The 17,849-nt window shown below is 44.5% G+C and overlaps 1 protein-coding gene across 1 annotated transcript in view; it reads right to left on the reverse strand.

Moving 5' to 3' along the window:
* The window catches only part of FSTL4 (follistatin like 4), a 448,259-nt gene that overhangs the window by 29,617 nt on the left and 400,793 nt on the right, over nucleotides 1–17,849 (reverse strand). The window contains exons 8-9 of the mRNA XM_007461353.1: nucleotides 1,009–1,170; nucleotides 489–623 (exon numbers count right to left, since the gene is read on the reverse strand). Of these exons, the coding sequence (XP_007461415.1) occupies nucleotides 489–623; nucleotides 1,009–1,170 (297 nt within the window). The remainder of the gene's footprint in view (nucleotides 1–488; nucleotides 624–1,008; nucleotides 1,171–17,849) is intronic.

Raw genomic sequence — 17,849 nt, forward strand, 5'->3', positions numbered from 1 at the left:
GTCCAACACCCATATCCATGAAATCAACCTTGCAGAGTCTCTTGGGGAGCAGTAGCTACGGGGGAGAGCCTGCTTAGCACCCCTGGTGGGCAACAATCCCTGGAGTAAAGACAGGTGTGTGAGAGCGCACAGGCCAGTTCCTGGGCTGTGGATGGCCAGCAGCAGCTGGTGCGCGGTTAGCATGAACACTTTTGTGGATGAGGGACAGAGCAAGTAGGAGGCAGAACTGGGGATATGATATGCGAGCTTCCTTGCGGTCTGGGTTCTGTCTGCTGTCCAGAGAGTTTCCCTGTCTATGCCTCCAGAGTTGTCTAGGCTTACAGGGAAGGTCTACCCACCTCTGGCCACCCTCTGTCCCCAGCTTTGAGCACAGAAGGATATGAGGTTTACCCCTGTCTCCAGGGGCTCATGATTGGTGGCTGTGGCCCTTGCCACCGAACATCCCCCAACCAGCTCAGTGAGGAGCTCAAAGGCAAATGTGGACTCACGGGTCTTTCTAGCCGAGTCTTCGATGAAGAGGGAGGAAATATCTTCGTCCACGCCCACTTCATTTTTGGCAATGCAGGTATACGCCCCTGTGTCTTCATACCGAACACTGCCGATGTGGAGTTCGCTCCCATTGGCTGTAGAAGGGACAGTGCTCAGGGCGGCCTGTTCAGCTGGGACCTCCATCCTTCCTCCCTTCTCCCTTCTATTGAGAGTGTTGAGGTTAAAAGCACAGCCCCTCAGCAGGGCTGAGGGCAGCCAGTACCCTGATATACGCCCAGGAAGGGCTGGAACAGCAGAAATGAACTGCAGGTGACCTGGGACCTGATTGACAGCGTCTCATCATTGTGCTCAGAAAGATCTGTGTGAGTCCAGAGAGCAGGGAAACTGGGGGAGATATCTGTTTGCTCCCCGAACGTCTGACTTAGAAACAAATCACTCCTCTCATTTCCATTCCTGGGGAGAGCGTCAGCTTGAACTTGATGGGAATAATGGCACAGAGACACCGAGCGGAGCTCTTACCTAAAAGGGAAAGCTGTTTCGACATCTGGGTTGAGACATCCACGCCATTTTTTAGCCAAGTGATTCTGGGCATAGGAATGCCCTCTGCGTGACATCTCAGGCTAGCTGCCACTCCGGGTTCCTGTGCCTGGGTCTCTGGATAGACACGGATGACGGGTGGCACTGTGGGTGAGAGTTAGTGCTGGTGAGAAAAGGCCTTCACCTGCCTCAGGCCTGTGGTCCAACTCTGAGACCCTGCCCAGGGGGCTGAACCGAGAGACAACTCTAGAGTTCTCTTGCAGTCATCCTGCAGCAACTCAAGCCCTAAAAGAAAGGGCTGTAAAATGGATTGCCGACAATAAACATGTCAGGCTTTGTACGCTGTAATTCGTGGCGTTCATCATTATTCTAAATATGATCAGAGAGACAATCCAAATATTTAGGGCTGTTCAGCTGCTACACGTAAAGAGCAACAACTGCCAAAACTTATTTCTGAATGAATAAAATTCAGATATATTATTTCTCTTATCGGAAAGCCATTGGACAGGGGCTTAATTTCTTGCAAGGAAGGGCTTCACAAAGTACTTATGGGCACTGACTGGCAGGGCTCCTAATTACTGCTCTAGGGAAGACCACTGGTTTTCCAGTGGGTCATTTTTATTTTTCCACTTCTCGTCCCCGGAACATGCTTGAGAGGCAAGTGTGCCCTCCTTGGCTCCTGACCCACCCATGGGTCCCGGCAGTCAAGTTCAGGGCTGGGGACGTGACCAGGCCCACTCATCAAATGAGCATCAGTACCCTCTACCCGCTGGCCTTTCCTACATGGGCTGTCTGTAGGGCAGGAAGGAGTGAGGACTGTCTGGAGGATCTTCCCTCCTACCCCTTGCTCTGGGCCCAGGAAATAAAATAATTATCATTTTTGGTGGAATTGGGGGCTCTTACTTATTCATGCATGTTTCTCTACATACTTCCAAAAAGGGTTTATGAGAGCTTCTGTAAAGGCACCTGGATATTAAACTAAACAACAACAATAACAAAAACCACATCATACACCTTTTGGAAAGTTGGGAGATGCATTCTTTGCCTTGAAGCCAGCAACTACATTTTCCCAGAGTTATCTGGACACTCCTATTGTCCGATAAAAGAAAGTGACCCAGGGCAACTTTCCTGGTGGTCCAGTGGGTAAAACTCTGCGCTCCCAATGCAGGGGGTCTGGGTTCGATCCCTGGTCGGGGAACTAGATCCTGCATGCATGCTGCAACTAAGAGTTTGCATGCCGCAACTAAGAAGTCCACATGCCGCAACTGAGTCCGCATGCTGCAACTGAAAGATCCTGCGTGCCACGACGCAAATCCCGCGTGCCGCAATGAAGACCCAGCACAGCCTAAATAAATATTTAAAAAAAATAACTTAAAAAAAAGAAAAGAAAGTGACCCAGTATGTTAGGAGAGAGATTTTTCTTGGGACTAGAGGTGGAACAAACTGACGCATATATAGAAGGAAGTGATAATGTTGATCCTAGAACGTGAAGATTTCTAGTGATCTGTGCTTGGGTAGGCTGAGGACAAAAGAAAAATTCTATTACCTTATTGTGAGAAACAGATGCTGCAGGTCCTGTCAAAACCCAGGAGGCTGGTAATAATCTGATCAACTTAGCCTGAGTTTCAAGTCTTTCCTCTGGTTGACCTATGGGGCAAAGTAGGGGGCCGAGGACAAAGCCAAATGGATAGCTGGCAAAGGGCACAAACCCACCTTCAGAGTGGCCAGAGCTGTTTCCATAACATGAGCTCAGAGGCACCCATGACTAACCACACACAGACCAAACAATAATAAAATCTGAGTCATTTCCTTGGTTTCTCTTTGTTTGCAGTTCTGGGGGAGAGTCCCAGGGTGTGGGAGAAGGTCCTTGTCATGGGTCAGGCCACTTGGGATGGATGAAGTAAAAGGGGCTCTAGCTAAGGCGTATCTGGAGGACTGCTTAGAACACAGAAGCGGATCTCTCTTCTCTGATTCCCCTTGGTTCAAAGAAGGAAGAAATCGTAATTTATCTAGGAAAACTTCCTATACCCTGAATTTGGTAAAGAGAGGAATGGGGTTCAAGTTGAAGAGACAGCAGAGTTTTTTTCAAGAGGCTATGATTCAAAAGTACAGAGATAGAGCCGGGGGACCTAGGAACACTGGACTGGTTGGGAGTTGGAGAAGGAGGAAGAGCAGCCCGGGTTCTAGAATGTGGGAGGCCAGGACCTGGGAGTGAATAACCTTGGGCTCCTGCTAGATCACCATTTATTTATAGAGGCCTGCAGTAAACTTAAAGAAGGTGAGGGAAGAATCAATAGAGACAGAAGCAGAAAGGAATCAATCAATTTGCCAAAAAAGAGTGGAGCTGATAAGTCTGAGACCTGGATGTTCGTGAAAATGAATAAAATAGCCAAATTTCTGGCAAGTTTGTTTAGTGAAAAAAATAAAGAACACAGAGGAGATTAAAAAATATGGAAGTACTTTGTTCAATTATAGGTAATAAACATGAAACTCTGAATGAAATGAATCACTTAAAAGGAAACTTTAAAGTATTGACATGGAATCAAGAGAGCATTTAAAACATTTTAAAGCACTACTTTTCAGTTATGCAGTGAATAAGTTCTAGAGATCTGTTATACAATATAGGGTCTATAATCAGCGATATTATGTTGTGCACGTAAATATCTATTGAGAGAGTAGATCTCATGTTAAGTGTTCTCACCACAAAAACAAACAAAAAAGAAAAACAAAGTGGAGGTGATGGGTATGTCTGTTACCTTGATTGTGGTGGTGGTATCCTAGGCGTATACATGTACAAATTCATCAAATTGTATAGATTAAATATGTGCAGTTCTTTTGTATATAAATTTTACCTCTATAAAGCTGTTTTTTTTTTTTTCTTTTTCTCTGCTGTCTCAATTATCCTTTATGTGTAGTTTACCTTGAATTACTCTGGTAACCTATTCAGGTTTTTTTTCCCTCCTTCAATTCACGGTGTCTCGGCACACCTATGTCACCGGTTCGTTCCTTTACAAAGAAAGTCCATAAAGCTGTTTTTAAAAAGGCACTACTAACCCCCAAAGAACCCTGATTAGTTTCATAGGGAAGTTCTTTTGTATATTTCAGGAACAGATAATTCCTACAGCATACAGCAGAGAAGATGTCCCCAATTTTATAATGAAGCTGTATAACCTGGACACGGAAACCTGCCAAAGAGAGCACAAAATAGATGATTACAGACCTAACTCACTCAGTACTAGATATACCAAAATCCCAAGTAAAATATTAGCAAATCAGGATTCTGGACAAGATGGTAGAGTAGAAGGACTTATGCTCACCTCCTCTCACAAAAACACCAAAATCACAACTAACTGTTGAACATCCATCGAGACAAAAGACTGGAACCTACCAAAAAAGATATTTTACATCCAAAGACAAAGAAGAAGCCACAGAGAGACGGTAGGAGGGGAGCTTTTGTGATATAATCAAATTCCATACCTGCCGGTGGGCTACACACAAACTGGAAAATAATTATATCACAGAGCTTCCCCCACAGGAGTGAGAGTTCTGAGCCCCATGTTAGGCTCCCCATCCTGAGGGTCTGGCATCAGGAGGAGGAACCGCCAGAGCATTTGACTTTGAAGGCCAATAGGGCTTGAGTGCAGGAGCTCCACAGGACTGGGGGAAACAAAGACTCCACTATTGGAGGATGCACACAAGATTTCACATGCACTGGGACCCAGCACAAAGCAGTGACTCCATAGAAGCTTGGGCTAGACCTACCTGAGGGTTTTGGAGGGTCTCATGGAGAGGCAGGGGTTGGCTATGGCTCACTGTGGGGTCAAGGACACTGGCGGTGGAGGGCTCAGAATACTGATCAGTGTGAGCTCTCCATTTTGGCAATGAGACCTGGGGCCACCCTTCAGCCTGCAGACTCCACTGTGGGATGCTTCTCGCCAAACAACCGGCAGGGTGGGAATCCAGCCCCACCCATCAGCAGACAGGCTTCCTAAAGTTGTACTGAGCTTACAGCTGCCTCTAAACACAGCACTTGACACGGCCCTGCCCAAGAGAGGGACAAAACCCAGCTGCACCCACCAGAGGGCAGGCAACAGTCCTTCCCACCAGGAAGCCTGCACAAGCAGCAGGACCAACCTCACCTACCAGGGGGCAGACATCAGAAGCAAGAAGAACTATGATCCTGCAGTCTGTGGAAAGGAGACCACAAACATAGAAATTTAGACAAAATGAGATGGCAGAGGAATGTGTCCCAGACGAAGGAACAAGATAAAAACCCAGAAGAACTAAGTGAAGTGGAGATAGGCAATCTACCTGCAAAAAAGAATTCAGAGTAATAATAGTAAAGATGACCCAAGATCTCAGAAAAAGAATGGAGGCACAGACTGAGAAGATACAAGAAATGTTTAACAAAGACCTAGAAGAACTAAAGAACAAACAGAGATGAACAATACAATAACTGAAATGAAAAATACACTAGAAGGAATCAATAGCAGAGTAAATAAGGCAGGAGAATGGTAAGTGAGCTGGAAGACAGAATGGTGGAAATCATTACTGTGGGACAGAATAAAGAAAAAAGAATGAAAAGAAATGAGGACAATCTAAGAGACCTCTGGGACAACATTAAATGCACCAACATTCACCTTATAGAGGTCTCAGAAGGAGAAGAGAGAGAAACGACCTGAGAAAATATTCGAAGAGATAATAGCTGAAAACATCCCTAACATGGGAAAGGAAGCAGTCATCCAAGTCCAGGAAGTGCAGAGAGTCCCAGGCAGGATAAAACCAAGGAGTAACCCACCAAGACACATAGTAATTAAATTGACAAAAATTAAAGACAAAGAAAAAATATTAAAATCAACAAGGAAGGGCTTCCCTGGTGGCGCAGTGGTTGAGAGTCCACCTGCCAATGCAGGGGACACGGGTTCGTGCCCCGGTCCGGGAAGATCCCACATGCTGCGGAGCAGCTGGGCCCGTAAGCTATGGCCGCTGAGCCTGTGCGTCTGGAGCCTGTGCTCTGCAACGGGAGAGACCACAACAGTGAGAGGCCCACGTACCACAAAAAAAAAAAAAAAAAAGTCAACAAGGAGAAAGCAACAAATAATATACAAGGGAATTCCCACAAGGTTATCAGCTGATTTTTCAGCAGAAATTCTGCAGGCCAGAAGGGAGTGGCATGATATATTTAAAGTGATGCAAGGGAAAAACTTACAGCCAAGAATACTCTACCCAGAAAGGCTCTCATTCAAATTTGACAGAGAAACGAAAACCTATACAGATAAGCAAAAGCTAAGAGAGTTCAGCACCACCAGCCCAGCTTTGCAACAAATGCTAAAGGAACTTCTGTAGGCTGAAAGGAAAAGGACACACTAGAAACAAGAAATGAGAAGGCTCACCAGTAAAGTCAAACATATAGTAAAGGAAGGAAATCATCTGCACACAAATATGATATCAAAACCAGCAACTGTGAGAAAAGGAGAGTACAAATGCAGGATATTGGAAATGCATTGGAAATTAAGAGACCAACAACTTAAAATAATCTTGTATATGTATAGACTGCTATATCAAAACCTTATGGGAACCACAAACCAAAAATCTACATTAGATACATACAAAAAACCAAAAAGCAGTCCAAACACAACACTAAAGATAGTCGTCAAATCCCAAGAGAACAGAACAAAGAGGAAGGGAAGGAAAAAGTCCTTCAAAAAGAAATCCAAAACAATTAACAAAATGGCTCTAAGAACACATATATTGATGATCACCTTAAACGTAAATGGATTAAATGCTACACAGACTGGTTAAATGGATACACAAACAAGGCCCGTATATATTGCTGCCTACAAGAGACCCACTTCAGATCTAGGGACACATACACACTGAAAGTGAGGGGATGGAAAAACGTATTCCATGTAAATGGAAATCAAAAGAAAGCTGGAGTAGCAATACTCGTATCAGACAAAATAGACTTTAAAATAAAGACTGTTACAAGAGACAAAGAAGGACACTACATAATGATCAAGAGATCAATTCAAGAAGGATATATAACAACTGTAAATATATATGTACCCAAAAAGGAGCACCCCAATATATAAGGCAAATACTAACAGCCATAAAAGAAGAAGTTGACAGTAACACAATAGTAGTGGGGGACTTTAACACCCCACTTTCATCAATGGACAAATCATCCAGACAGAAGATCAATGAGGAAACACAGGCCTTAAATGGCACATTAGAACAGATGGACTTAATTGATTTTTACAGAGTATTCCATCCAAAAGCAGCAGAATACACGTTCTTCTCAAGTGCACATGGAACATTCTCCAGGATTGATCACATGCTGGGGCAAGAAGCAAGCCTCAGTAAATTTAAGAAAATTGAAATTATATCAAGCATCTTTTTCTGACCACAATGCTATGGAATTAGAAATCAACTATAAGAAAGAAAAAAACAAAGAAACATAAACATATGGAAGCTAAACAATATGTTACTAAACAACCAATGGATCACTGAAAAAATCAAAGAGGAAATTAAAAAATACCTAGAGGCAAATGAAAATGAAAGCACAATGATCCAAAACCTATGGGACGTGGCAAAAGCAGTTCTAAGACTGAAGTTTATAGCAATGCAATCTTACTTCAGGAAACAAGAAAAATCCCAAATAAACAACCTAAACTTACACCTAAAGCAACTAGAGAAAGAAGAACAAACAAAACCCAAAGTTAGTAGAAGGAAAAAAATCATAAAGATCACAGTAGAAATAAATGAAACAGAGGCAAGGCAAACAAAAGAAAAGATCAATGAAACTAAAAGCTGGTTCTTGGAAAAGATAAACAAAACTGACAAACCCTTAGCCAGACTCATCAAGAAAAACAGGGAGAGGGCTCAAATCAATAAAACTAGAAATGAAAAAGGAGAAGTTACAATGGACATGACAGAAATACTAAGGAAGAAATGGACAAATTCTTAGAAAGGTACAATCTCCCAAGACTGAACCAGGAAGAAATAGAACATGTGAACAGACCAATCACAAGTCCTGAAATTGAAACTGTGATTAAAAAACTCCCAACAAACAAATGTCCAGGACCAGATGGTTTCACAGGCGAATTCTATCAAACTCTTTAGAGAAGAGTTAACACTTATCTTTCTGAAACTTTTCCAAAAAATCACAGAGGAAGGAACACTCCCAAACTCATTCTATGAGGTCACCATCACCCTGTTACCAAAACCAGACAAAGATACCAAAAAACAAAAATTACAGGCCAATATCACTGATCAACATAGACACAAAAATCCTCAACAGAATACTAGCAATCCAAATCCAACAATACATTAAAAGGACCATATACCATGATCAAGTGGGTTTTATTACAGGGATGCAAGGATTTTTCAATATCCACAAATCAGTGTGATACACCACATCAACAAATTAAAGAATAAAAACCACATGACTGTCTCAATAGATGCAGAAAAAGCTTTTGACAAAATTCAACACCCATTTATGATAAAAACTCTCCATAAAGTGTGCATAGAGGGAACATACTTCAGCATAATAAAGGCCATATATGACAAACCCACAGCTAACATCATTCTCATCAGTGAACAGCTAAAAGCATTTCCTCTAAGATCAGGAACAGACAAAGATGTCCACTGTCACCACTTTTATTCAACATAGGTGTTGAAGTTCTAGGCACGGCAATCAGAGAAGAAAGAGAAATAAAAGGAATTCTAATTAGAAAAGAAGTAAAACTCTCACTGCAGATGACATGATACGATACATACAAAATCCTAAGGATGCTACCAGAAAACTACTAGAGCTCATCAATGAATTTGATAAAGTTGCAGGATGCAAAATTAATACACAGAAATCTCTTACATTCCTATAAACGAACAATGAAAGATCAGAAAGAGAAATTAAAGAAACACTCCCATTTACCATTGCATCAAAAAGAACAAAATACCTAGGAATAAACCTACCTAAGGTGACAAAAGCCCTGTACTCTGAAAACTATAAGATGCTGATGAAAGAAATCGAAGATGACACAAACAGGTGGAGAGATATACCACGTTCTTGGATTAGAAGAGTCAGTATTGTCAAAATGACTATACTAAGCAAGGCAATCTACAGATTCAATGCAATCCCTATCAAATTACCAATGCCATTTTTCACAGAACTAGAACAAAAAATCTTAAAATTAGTATGGAGACACTAAAGATCCCGAATAGCCAAAGCAATCTTGAGAAAGAAAAATGGAGCTAGGGGAATAAGGCTCCTTGACTTCAGACTATACTACAAAGTTACAGTCGTCAAAATAATATGGTACTGGCACAAAAACAGAAGTACAGATCAATGGAACAGAACAGAAAGCCCAGAAATAAACCCATGCACCTATGGTCAATTAGTCTACGACAAAGAAGCAAATACTATACAATGGAGGAAAGACTGTCTCTTCAACAAACGGTGATGGGAAAACTAGATAGCTACATGTAAAAAGATGAAACTAGAACATTCTTTAACACCATACACAACAATAAACTCAAAATGGATTAAAGACCTAAACGTAAGACCGGATAGTATAAAACTCCTAGAGAAAACATAGGCAGAACACTTTTTGACATAAATTGCAGCCGTATCGTTTTCAAGCCGTCTCTTGGAGTAATGGAAATAAAAACAGAAATAAACAGGTGGGACCTAATTAAACTCAAAAGCTTTTGCACAGCAAAGGAAACTATACACAAAAATGAAAAGAAAACCCACAGAATGGGAGAAAATATTTGCAAATGACATGATTAACAAGGGATTAATACCCAAAAGTTACAAACAGCTCATGCAGCTCAATATTAAAAAAACAAACGACCCAATCAAAAATTGGGCAGAAAACCTAAATAGATATTTCTCCAAAGAAAAGATACAAATGGCCAAGAGGCACATGAAAAGATGCTCAACATTGTTAATTATTAGAGAAATGCAAACCAAAACTACAATGATATATCACCTCACACCAGTCAGAATGGCCATCATCACAAAGTCTACAAACAATAAATGCCGGAGAGGGTGTGGAGAAAAAGGAACCCTCCCCTACACTGTTGGTGGGAAGGTAAATTGGTACAACCACTATAGAGAACAGTAAGGAGGTTCCTTAAAAAACTAAAAATAGAGTTACCATATGATCCAGCCATCTGACTCCTGGGCATATATCCAGAGAAAAACATGATTCGGAAGGATATGTGCACCCTGATGTTCACTGAAGCACTGTTTACAATAGCCAAGACATGTAGGCAATGTAAATGTCCACTGACAGATGAATGGTTAAAGAAGATGTGGTACATTTATATAATGGAATATTACTCAGCCATTAAAAAGAATGAAATAATGCCACTTGCAGCAACATGGATGGACCTGGAGATTATCAAACTAAGTGAAGCAAGTCACACAGAGAAAGACAAATATCATATCATTTATATGAGGAATCTATAAAAATGATACAAATGAACTTATGTACAAAATAGAAAGTCTCACAGACTTAGAAAACAAATTTATGGTTACCAAAGGGTAAAGGTTGGGGGGAGGGATAAATTCGGAGTCTGGGATTGACATATACGCACTACTATGTATAAAACAGATAATCAACAAGGACCTGCTGTATAGCACAGGGAACTCTACACAATTTTCTGTAATAACCTAAATGGGAAAATAATTTGAAAAAGAATAGATACATGTATATGTATAATTGAATCACTTTGCTGTACACCTGAAACTAACACAACACTGTTAATCAAGTATACTCCAATATAAAATAAAAATTAAGAAAAAATGGATAGATCTAGAGATCATTATGCTAAGCAAATAAGTCAGACAGAGAAAGAAATATCATATGATATCACTTACATGTGGAATTAAATAAAAAAAGATACAGATGAACTTATTTGCAAAACAGAAACAGACTCACAGACTTCGAAATGTGGAATCCAAGAAAAAATGATACAGATGAACTTATTTGCAAAACGGAAACAGACTCACAGACTTTGAAAGCAGACCTGTGGTTGTGGGTAGGAGGAAATGTGGGAGGGGGGAAGGAATAAATCAGGAGTTTGGGATTAACATGTACACACTACTATATGTAAAACAGATAATCAACAGGGACCTACTGTATAGCAAGCACAGGGAACTCTACTCCATTTCTGTAATAACTTATATGGGACAAGAATCTGAAAAAGAATGGATATATGTATATGTATAACTGAATCACTTAGCTGTACAGCTGAAACTAACACAACATTGTAAATCAACTGTATTCCAATATAAAATAAAAATTACATTAAAAGAACACAAAAAAACAAATACCCACATAAAAATATTAGCAAATCAAACCTAGCATGGTATTATTGGGTAAGCTGTGTTATTTTCCATAAGATGTTACAGAAAAACCTCACGGCCTTTTTGGCCAACCCAATAAAAGAACATACTGTGACCAAGTATAATACGTTTCAATGACTAACTATTAGGAAATCTATAATTAATCATATGCAAGTCAAAGGCAGTCAAAAAAGAAAAACCATTCGATTCTCTTGCTAGACACTAAAAGGCCTTTGAAAAAAATGCAAAATCCATTTCTTGAGGGAAAAAAACCTCAGTAAAATAGGAGCAGAATAATATTTTCTTCCTACAATGAAGAATATCTCTATAAAAAGTGGGACCAGCACCAATCTTTTCAGAATGGTGAAACATCAAGTGGGGAAAAAACAAAAAGGAAAGAGGAAAGGAGGCAATATCAGACTCTCAACATTTTGCTGGATGTTACTGTCAATAGAAGGCAAGAAATGAGACGGATAAATATTAAAGAGGTGGAGAAAAATGATACTTTACCTGGATATGCTCCAGATAATGAACCAAAAGTGTAAGGTTTAATAAGTGAGTACCATAAAGGGGCCAGTACCCAGAAAGACAAAAGTAATAGCTCACTTATGTACCAGTAGCGGCCAGACAGAAAACACAGTGGACCGAAATGAATGAAACTATAACATCTCACTGAAGACGTATAAAAAGACTTGAAAAATTAGAGAGAGATGATCTTGGATAGGAAGACTTACTGTTGTTAAGAAACATGATACTCCAAATTATGCCAAACATTTAATCTCATTCCAGTGAAAATCAATTGGTGGGGTCTTGACAAAATAATTCTCAAATTTAGCTAGAAGAAAGAATGTGAGAGAACAGCAGAAGAAAGTTTGAAAAACAAGAGTGATGAATGTCATTTTTCCATACCACATATTACAAAGTATTTCAAGTATTACAATAGCAAACAGGGGGAGGGGGAGAGGGAAAGGCAGTGTGGGGAGGAGAGGGGAGGGTGGGGCTGAGGCACTTCCTAGCTTTGAGCCCAGCAGCACATTAATGGTCTTTATAGAGTTTACAAAGTTCTGTCAACTCAATATTGTGCAGTCAACATTTATTACAACCCAACCAAGTGTCAGGCATTACACACAGAGCAGTGAATAAGATCGACCCAGTCCCTGGCCTCATGAAGCTTTCTGTCAGGGGGAAGATGAGTAACATAACTGCAAGGTGTGATGAGGATTACCAGAAGGGAGCTTTGGGGACATAGGGACAGGGGTCTGGGAAGACTTATCAGAATAGAGCACTTGGATCTACTCTCTCCACCTCACAAAGAAAATACTGACCTTCCTTATGCCTGTGGGGCCTACCCCTGTATTGATAGTAGGTTTGTCCAGTGAACTGGTGGTTTGTGGACCAGTCTCCTCAGTGAGGTGCCCAGTGGCCAGCACAAGCCTTGAAGACTAGCCTTTGCCTTTGTCCTGCCCTTTGATGGGAATCTGTGGACCCAGGAACCTGTCACACTTGAGTGTGTATCTGCATCCCCTGGCTGGAGCGGGGGCTCTTGTTAAAACAATGTTGGGCCCACCCCACAGTGTCTGATTCTGGAGGTCTTGGTTGGGGCTGGGGGATTTGCTTCTACCTGTCAGGTTCCAGGTGAGACCCTGGGTCAGCCCTGACTTGGAAGCTCTTGCAGACCGATTGAACTGAAATAGGTGGCGCTGTTCTAAAACAAGACAAAAGCTGACTGAAAGTCAAGGGAGTGGAACCATCCATTCACTTAAAAACAAAGGACTATCTGCTGGGCAAAGACACCTGGGCCTGCAGTGGCAGGGGTTAGAAGACAGCTCACGTCTGCTGAGAGGGAGGAAACCCTGGCTGGCCTGGAGGTCTCCAGGAGCCGAAGTCCTGGAGACCTCGGACCTCCATCCCTCCATCAGCAGGACTAAAGATGGGCCTCAGAACCCCGCGTCCTCCACCTCCCAGTGGCCCCTGTCCCCAGTCTCCTCATCTCCAACTGAGGACCATCAGGGCCCTTTCCCTCATGCCCTTGATTTGGGATCCTGTCAGTCTACAAGAGCCTAGGCCACTGGGGCATCCATCATCCCCAAAACCTTCTGTTGTGCCTTCTAGAACTCATGTTCTGCCGTCAGCAGAACGTCCTCTATCCTTAAACTCCTCTGTGAGTGTTCCTCACCTTCTTGCTCAGATGAAAACCTGGTGACACTCCTTCTCTTGCAGCCTTTTAAGTGGATGTGGCTCTCTCTCCCCACACTCTCCCCCCCGCCCCCTCCCCTACCCCATGGGCTGGGAGGTGGGGCAGGTGTTGCCACCGCCAGACCATCCTCCTTCCATTCTCCAGAAAAGGACCCAGTTTTGAGTTTCCTGTCCCGCGAGCCTCATTCCTAGATTCCATCCCCTCACGTCCTGTCCAGGACGTCCCTCTGGCACTTCTCTCTCCCTCCTGCAGCAGTTTCCCCCTTTTTACTGGATTTTTCCTATTAGTCCATAAAACGCTTTTAATTTCCATCTTGGAAAAAAATCCCCAAACCTCTTTACCCCAGCTTCTCTCCCCAACTCTGCACCGTTTTTCTTCTTGGAAACACCCTGGAGAGCTGTCCATACTTGGTGGTTCTCACATCTCCTCCCCATCCCCCCGGAGCCAGCTCCAGGCAGACCTTTCCCCACCACGTGTGGAAATGGCTCTGCTCTGGACAACAGTGCCCCCCCCCCCCCCCCCCCCCCAGCCACAAGCAGGGGCCCTGGGCTACCCACACTTATGTTCTGCAGACTATAAATTCAGGGGTTCCCATGGCTCCTCCTTAAGTTTGATAACTTGCTAGAATGACTCACAGAACTCAGGAAAGAACTTTTCTTACTATTCCCCCCCCACCGCCCCTGACCCAATGGCCAGTTCTCTTTCCTCACCTTCCCTGAACTGCCGGTGGCGTTCATCACAGCTGATCACTGCTCCTCCTTGGCCCCAGACACCACACTCCTAGTTTTCCTGTCTCTGTGGCTTCTTCTCTGCCTTTCTTGCTGCTTTTTCTCATCCCTCAGGCTCTCAGCGCTGTCGTGCTCGGCTGCTGGACATTCTCTGTCTGCACTCCTCCAGCATCTATTCTGGTCTATTGACTTTAAATACCAGCCCCCCTGTGAGGCATCGGAAATTTATACCGCCAGTCAAACCTCTTCCTTCAACTCCAGACTTAGATACCCCATGGGGTGCGCGACATCACACGTTTATCATGTCCCCACGAGCTCCTGACCTTTCTTCTCCAAGCCTGCTCCTCCACGGTCCTCTCCTCGCAGTGAGTGGTCTCTACTTTTCCAGGGGCTCAGACCAAGATCCTTTGGAGGCATATTTGACTTTCCCACCAAGTGGACACAAATGTCATCTTTTCAGTGTGGCCTTTACTTGCCATCATACCTAAAGCTTCCACCTTTTATCTGAGTCTCCTTATCCCCTCCTGTTTTAAAATTTTCCTCCTTAGTATTTTCCACCCTCTGAATTGCTCCATGAGGATGGGGATTTTGGTCTGTCCACTGCTGTTTTCAGTGCTCAGCCTGGTGAGTGGCATGGAGAGAACCTCAGTAAATGCTTATGGAATGAATGATGGCGACAGTGAAGGATGAGGTGGTGTTGGCAGCAAGACAGGGCGGAGCGGGGAGAGGGGGGTGGGAGGGCGGATTCTTAGCCAAGGGGACAATCAGTGCAGGGCAGTGGAGTCAAGAAGGCAGGGCGGGCATGGCAGAGAGAGAGAAGTTCACGGGGCAGGGGCACGTGGGAGGGGTGGGGCAGGGCCTGGGTCCCAGTGTGCGTGCGTGTGTGCGTCTGTGAGCACGCACGGTGGACTCCCGGCGATGGAAGCTGCTGCTGCCCCTCCGTGAGCCAGTGGCTTGGGCCTCCCCTCCTATGGTTCCTGAGGGATTGGCGTGGAGGAGGCCAAAGAAGCACAGCCCAGTCAGCAGCAATGGGAGGGGGCCCTTCACACAGGCCCAGACCCCTGGCTAGATCGGGGCCAGTTGCCTCCTGGATCTTTCCAGCTCCATATCCTGGCACGAGCGGGCCTGTGACATGCAAGGCAAACCCCGGAGTACCAAGGAGCTCCACCGAGAAGCCCGTTTTGCCCTGACCTGACCTTTGCTAAGTTGAAAACTGGCAATAGGATGTTAGAGGGAAAAAAATAATCAACCCATCATTTGGGTAGAAGCTCAGCCACTGCCTCCAGGACCCAACTGTCCTCCTCGCGTGTGATGAGGCGTCGCTAAGACTGCAGCTGGTGTGGAACAGGCCCCGGGCTCTGAAGAGAGCACTGCAGCCAGAGCCCTGATCCAGCCTCCTGCCACGACAGGGAGGGCCTAAGGAGAACCCTGGGCAGGGAGGCATCAAAGACCTTGGTAGCCTTGGCCCCTGCTTGGCCAGGGTCCTGTCAGAAAAAGTCCTGCATTTTCTTTGTGAGAAACTACCCTTCCCAGGGTAGGGATCGGGGGGAGACACAGCTTTCTGCCAGCAGCAAGGCAAAGGCCCAACTGTTTTCCTCTGGTCCTGATCTCCCCTCTCCCTCTGTGTTAATTCACACACTAAAAAGCATTCGAATTAATGTGCCTGGGATAAACACATTCGTTTTCTTTTAAATTTGCGAAACCTTCCCATGAAAATATTTCAATACACAACACAAAGGCACATTTTCTTTGGGAAACATCAATCATTTCCAAGGTGAAAGGCAGCATAAATATGTCTTAAGTAAGAGGCACATTCACAAAAGTACCAAGCTGGAGTAATAAACAGATTTGAGAGATTACTATTGTGCTTTGGGAATGAATCGTTACTTGTCTGAACCGTGGGGAGGTTGAGGGTGTTTTTAATTTAATGGATTAATCATTTATTTCTGAAGTTTCTGTTCCTCCTATGGAAGCAATGCGGGAAGTTTGCATGAAGTTATAAGTCATGTCAGTGTTTGGGCCTCATCTCTGGGGGGTCTGGTCTATGAGGAAGTTATACTAATAATTTGAGAAAGGAAATAGTTTCCTGGAAGGGCTTCCTTTAGCAAACCAGGTCAAGGTAGAGTCCTGGATGGATAAGCAGCTCCAGAAGATGGTGACGCAGCCTGTATATGGAGCCCTGCCCCTGCCACCAGGGAGGAAGGCAGCTCCAGGGAGAAGTCTGTATTTTATTCCTGGCTTGGCAACTTCCTCTGGGTCTTGATTTTCCCATCTGTATAATGAGTTGGAAGGTCTCTTAGGGGCCACCAGCTCAGACCATCTGTGTCCGCCAACTACAGTTAAATATGGCTTGAGACAAAACAAAATCTCCCCCGTATCTGTCCCATCTTGGACTTTGAATTATATCTGGCCAGGCATTTCCCAAGCATTTGCCACATATCCTATCTCATCAGGCCTATAAGGCAGGAGGCACTATTGTTATTCCCATTTTACAGGTGAGTTTACTCGCCAAAGATGTATGTCAAGGAAGTACCAGCACTTGGATAGGTACTAGGCTTGAATCCAGGTCTCTCTGGCTCAGAGTTCATGTCTTGACCCTATGACAGAGGTGTCTCCAGCTCGGGTCTGCGCCGTGCCTTGGGTGGAACAGCGCCACCCAGCTCCTGTTCGCACGTGCGGTATCCCTGTCTCTTGGGCCCACTGGCCACACACTGCCTCCCCAGAACACCTGCCATTCACATGGAGTCTTCTGAGCCCTCAGAGAAGCAGGGAGCTGGCAGGGCCTCCTCTCCCCGCTTCATCATCCTCCCCTTCTTGTCCTCCCTCTGACTGAGGAGAAGCAAGGAGAAGGAAACGACAGAACATTGTTCCCTGTCTGTGTGTCCTGGGCACCGCCTCGGCTCAGTAAGCCACAGGCCATCTTCCAGGCCAAGAGGGGACCAAATCCCACCACCCACAGCACAGCTGGGCGACCCCACCAATTCTACTCAAGCTGCTCTGGGACATCTTTCATGCTTTTGACTCACGCTTGGGATGACTGACGAAAAGGAACAAATCCCACAGGTGAATCTGTTACAGCTTTCTCACATCTTCTCCACGAGATGCCTCAGCAAAGCAGTGCTCCTTCTGTCCTGAGCACAGACGGTGCCTTCTCACCTTCCCAGTCCTCCTCCCTGGAAGCCCCCCGTGCCCACCGCCTTGGTGAGCCTTCCGCAGCAGCCCAGCCCTCCTGGGCCTCCCCCTGGGAACCTGAGCAGCATTGGGCATCTGCACAGTGATCTGCCAAGCCCACCTGGAGCTGGACGACCAAGCCGTGCAGGTCATCAACTTCAGTCCTGCTGCGGGCGGGGCCTGCCCTTATATCTACGCTGTGGGTCCTTCATTGGATGCTCGCTAAGCCAGCTGTTTCTGACCAGGCGTGAGCTCAGCACCAGGGGCAGGGATAAACGAGGCAGGGTTCCTGTCCCCGGTCCCCCACAGTGTGCCCCCCCTCGACAGAAGATCAACACCGACCTGCTGAAAGACCACATCTGGATTCAACACC

Source organism: Lipotes vexillifer, unplaced genomic scaffold, assembly GCF_000442215.2.
Source record: "Lipotes vexillifer unplaced genomic scaffold, Lipotes_vexillifer_v1.1 scaffold217, whole genome shotgun sequence".
NCBI classification, from domain to species: domain Eukaryota; kingdom Metazoa; phylum Chordata; class Mammalia; order Artiodactyla; family Lipotidae; genus Lipotes; species Lipotes vexillifer.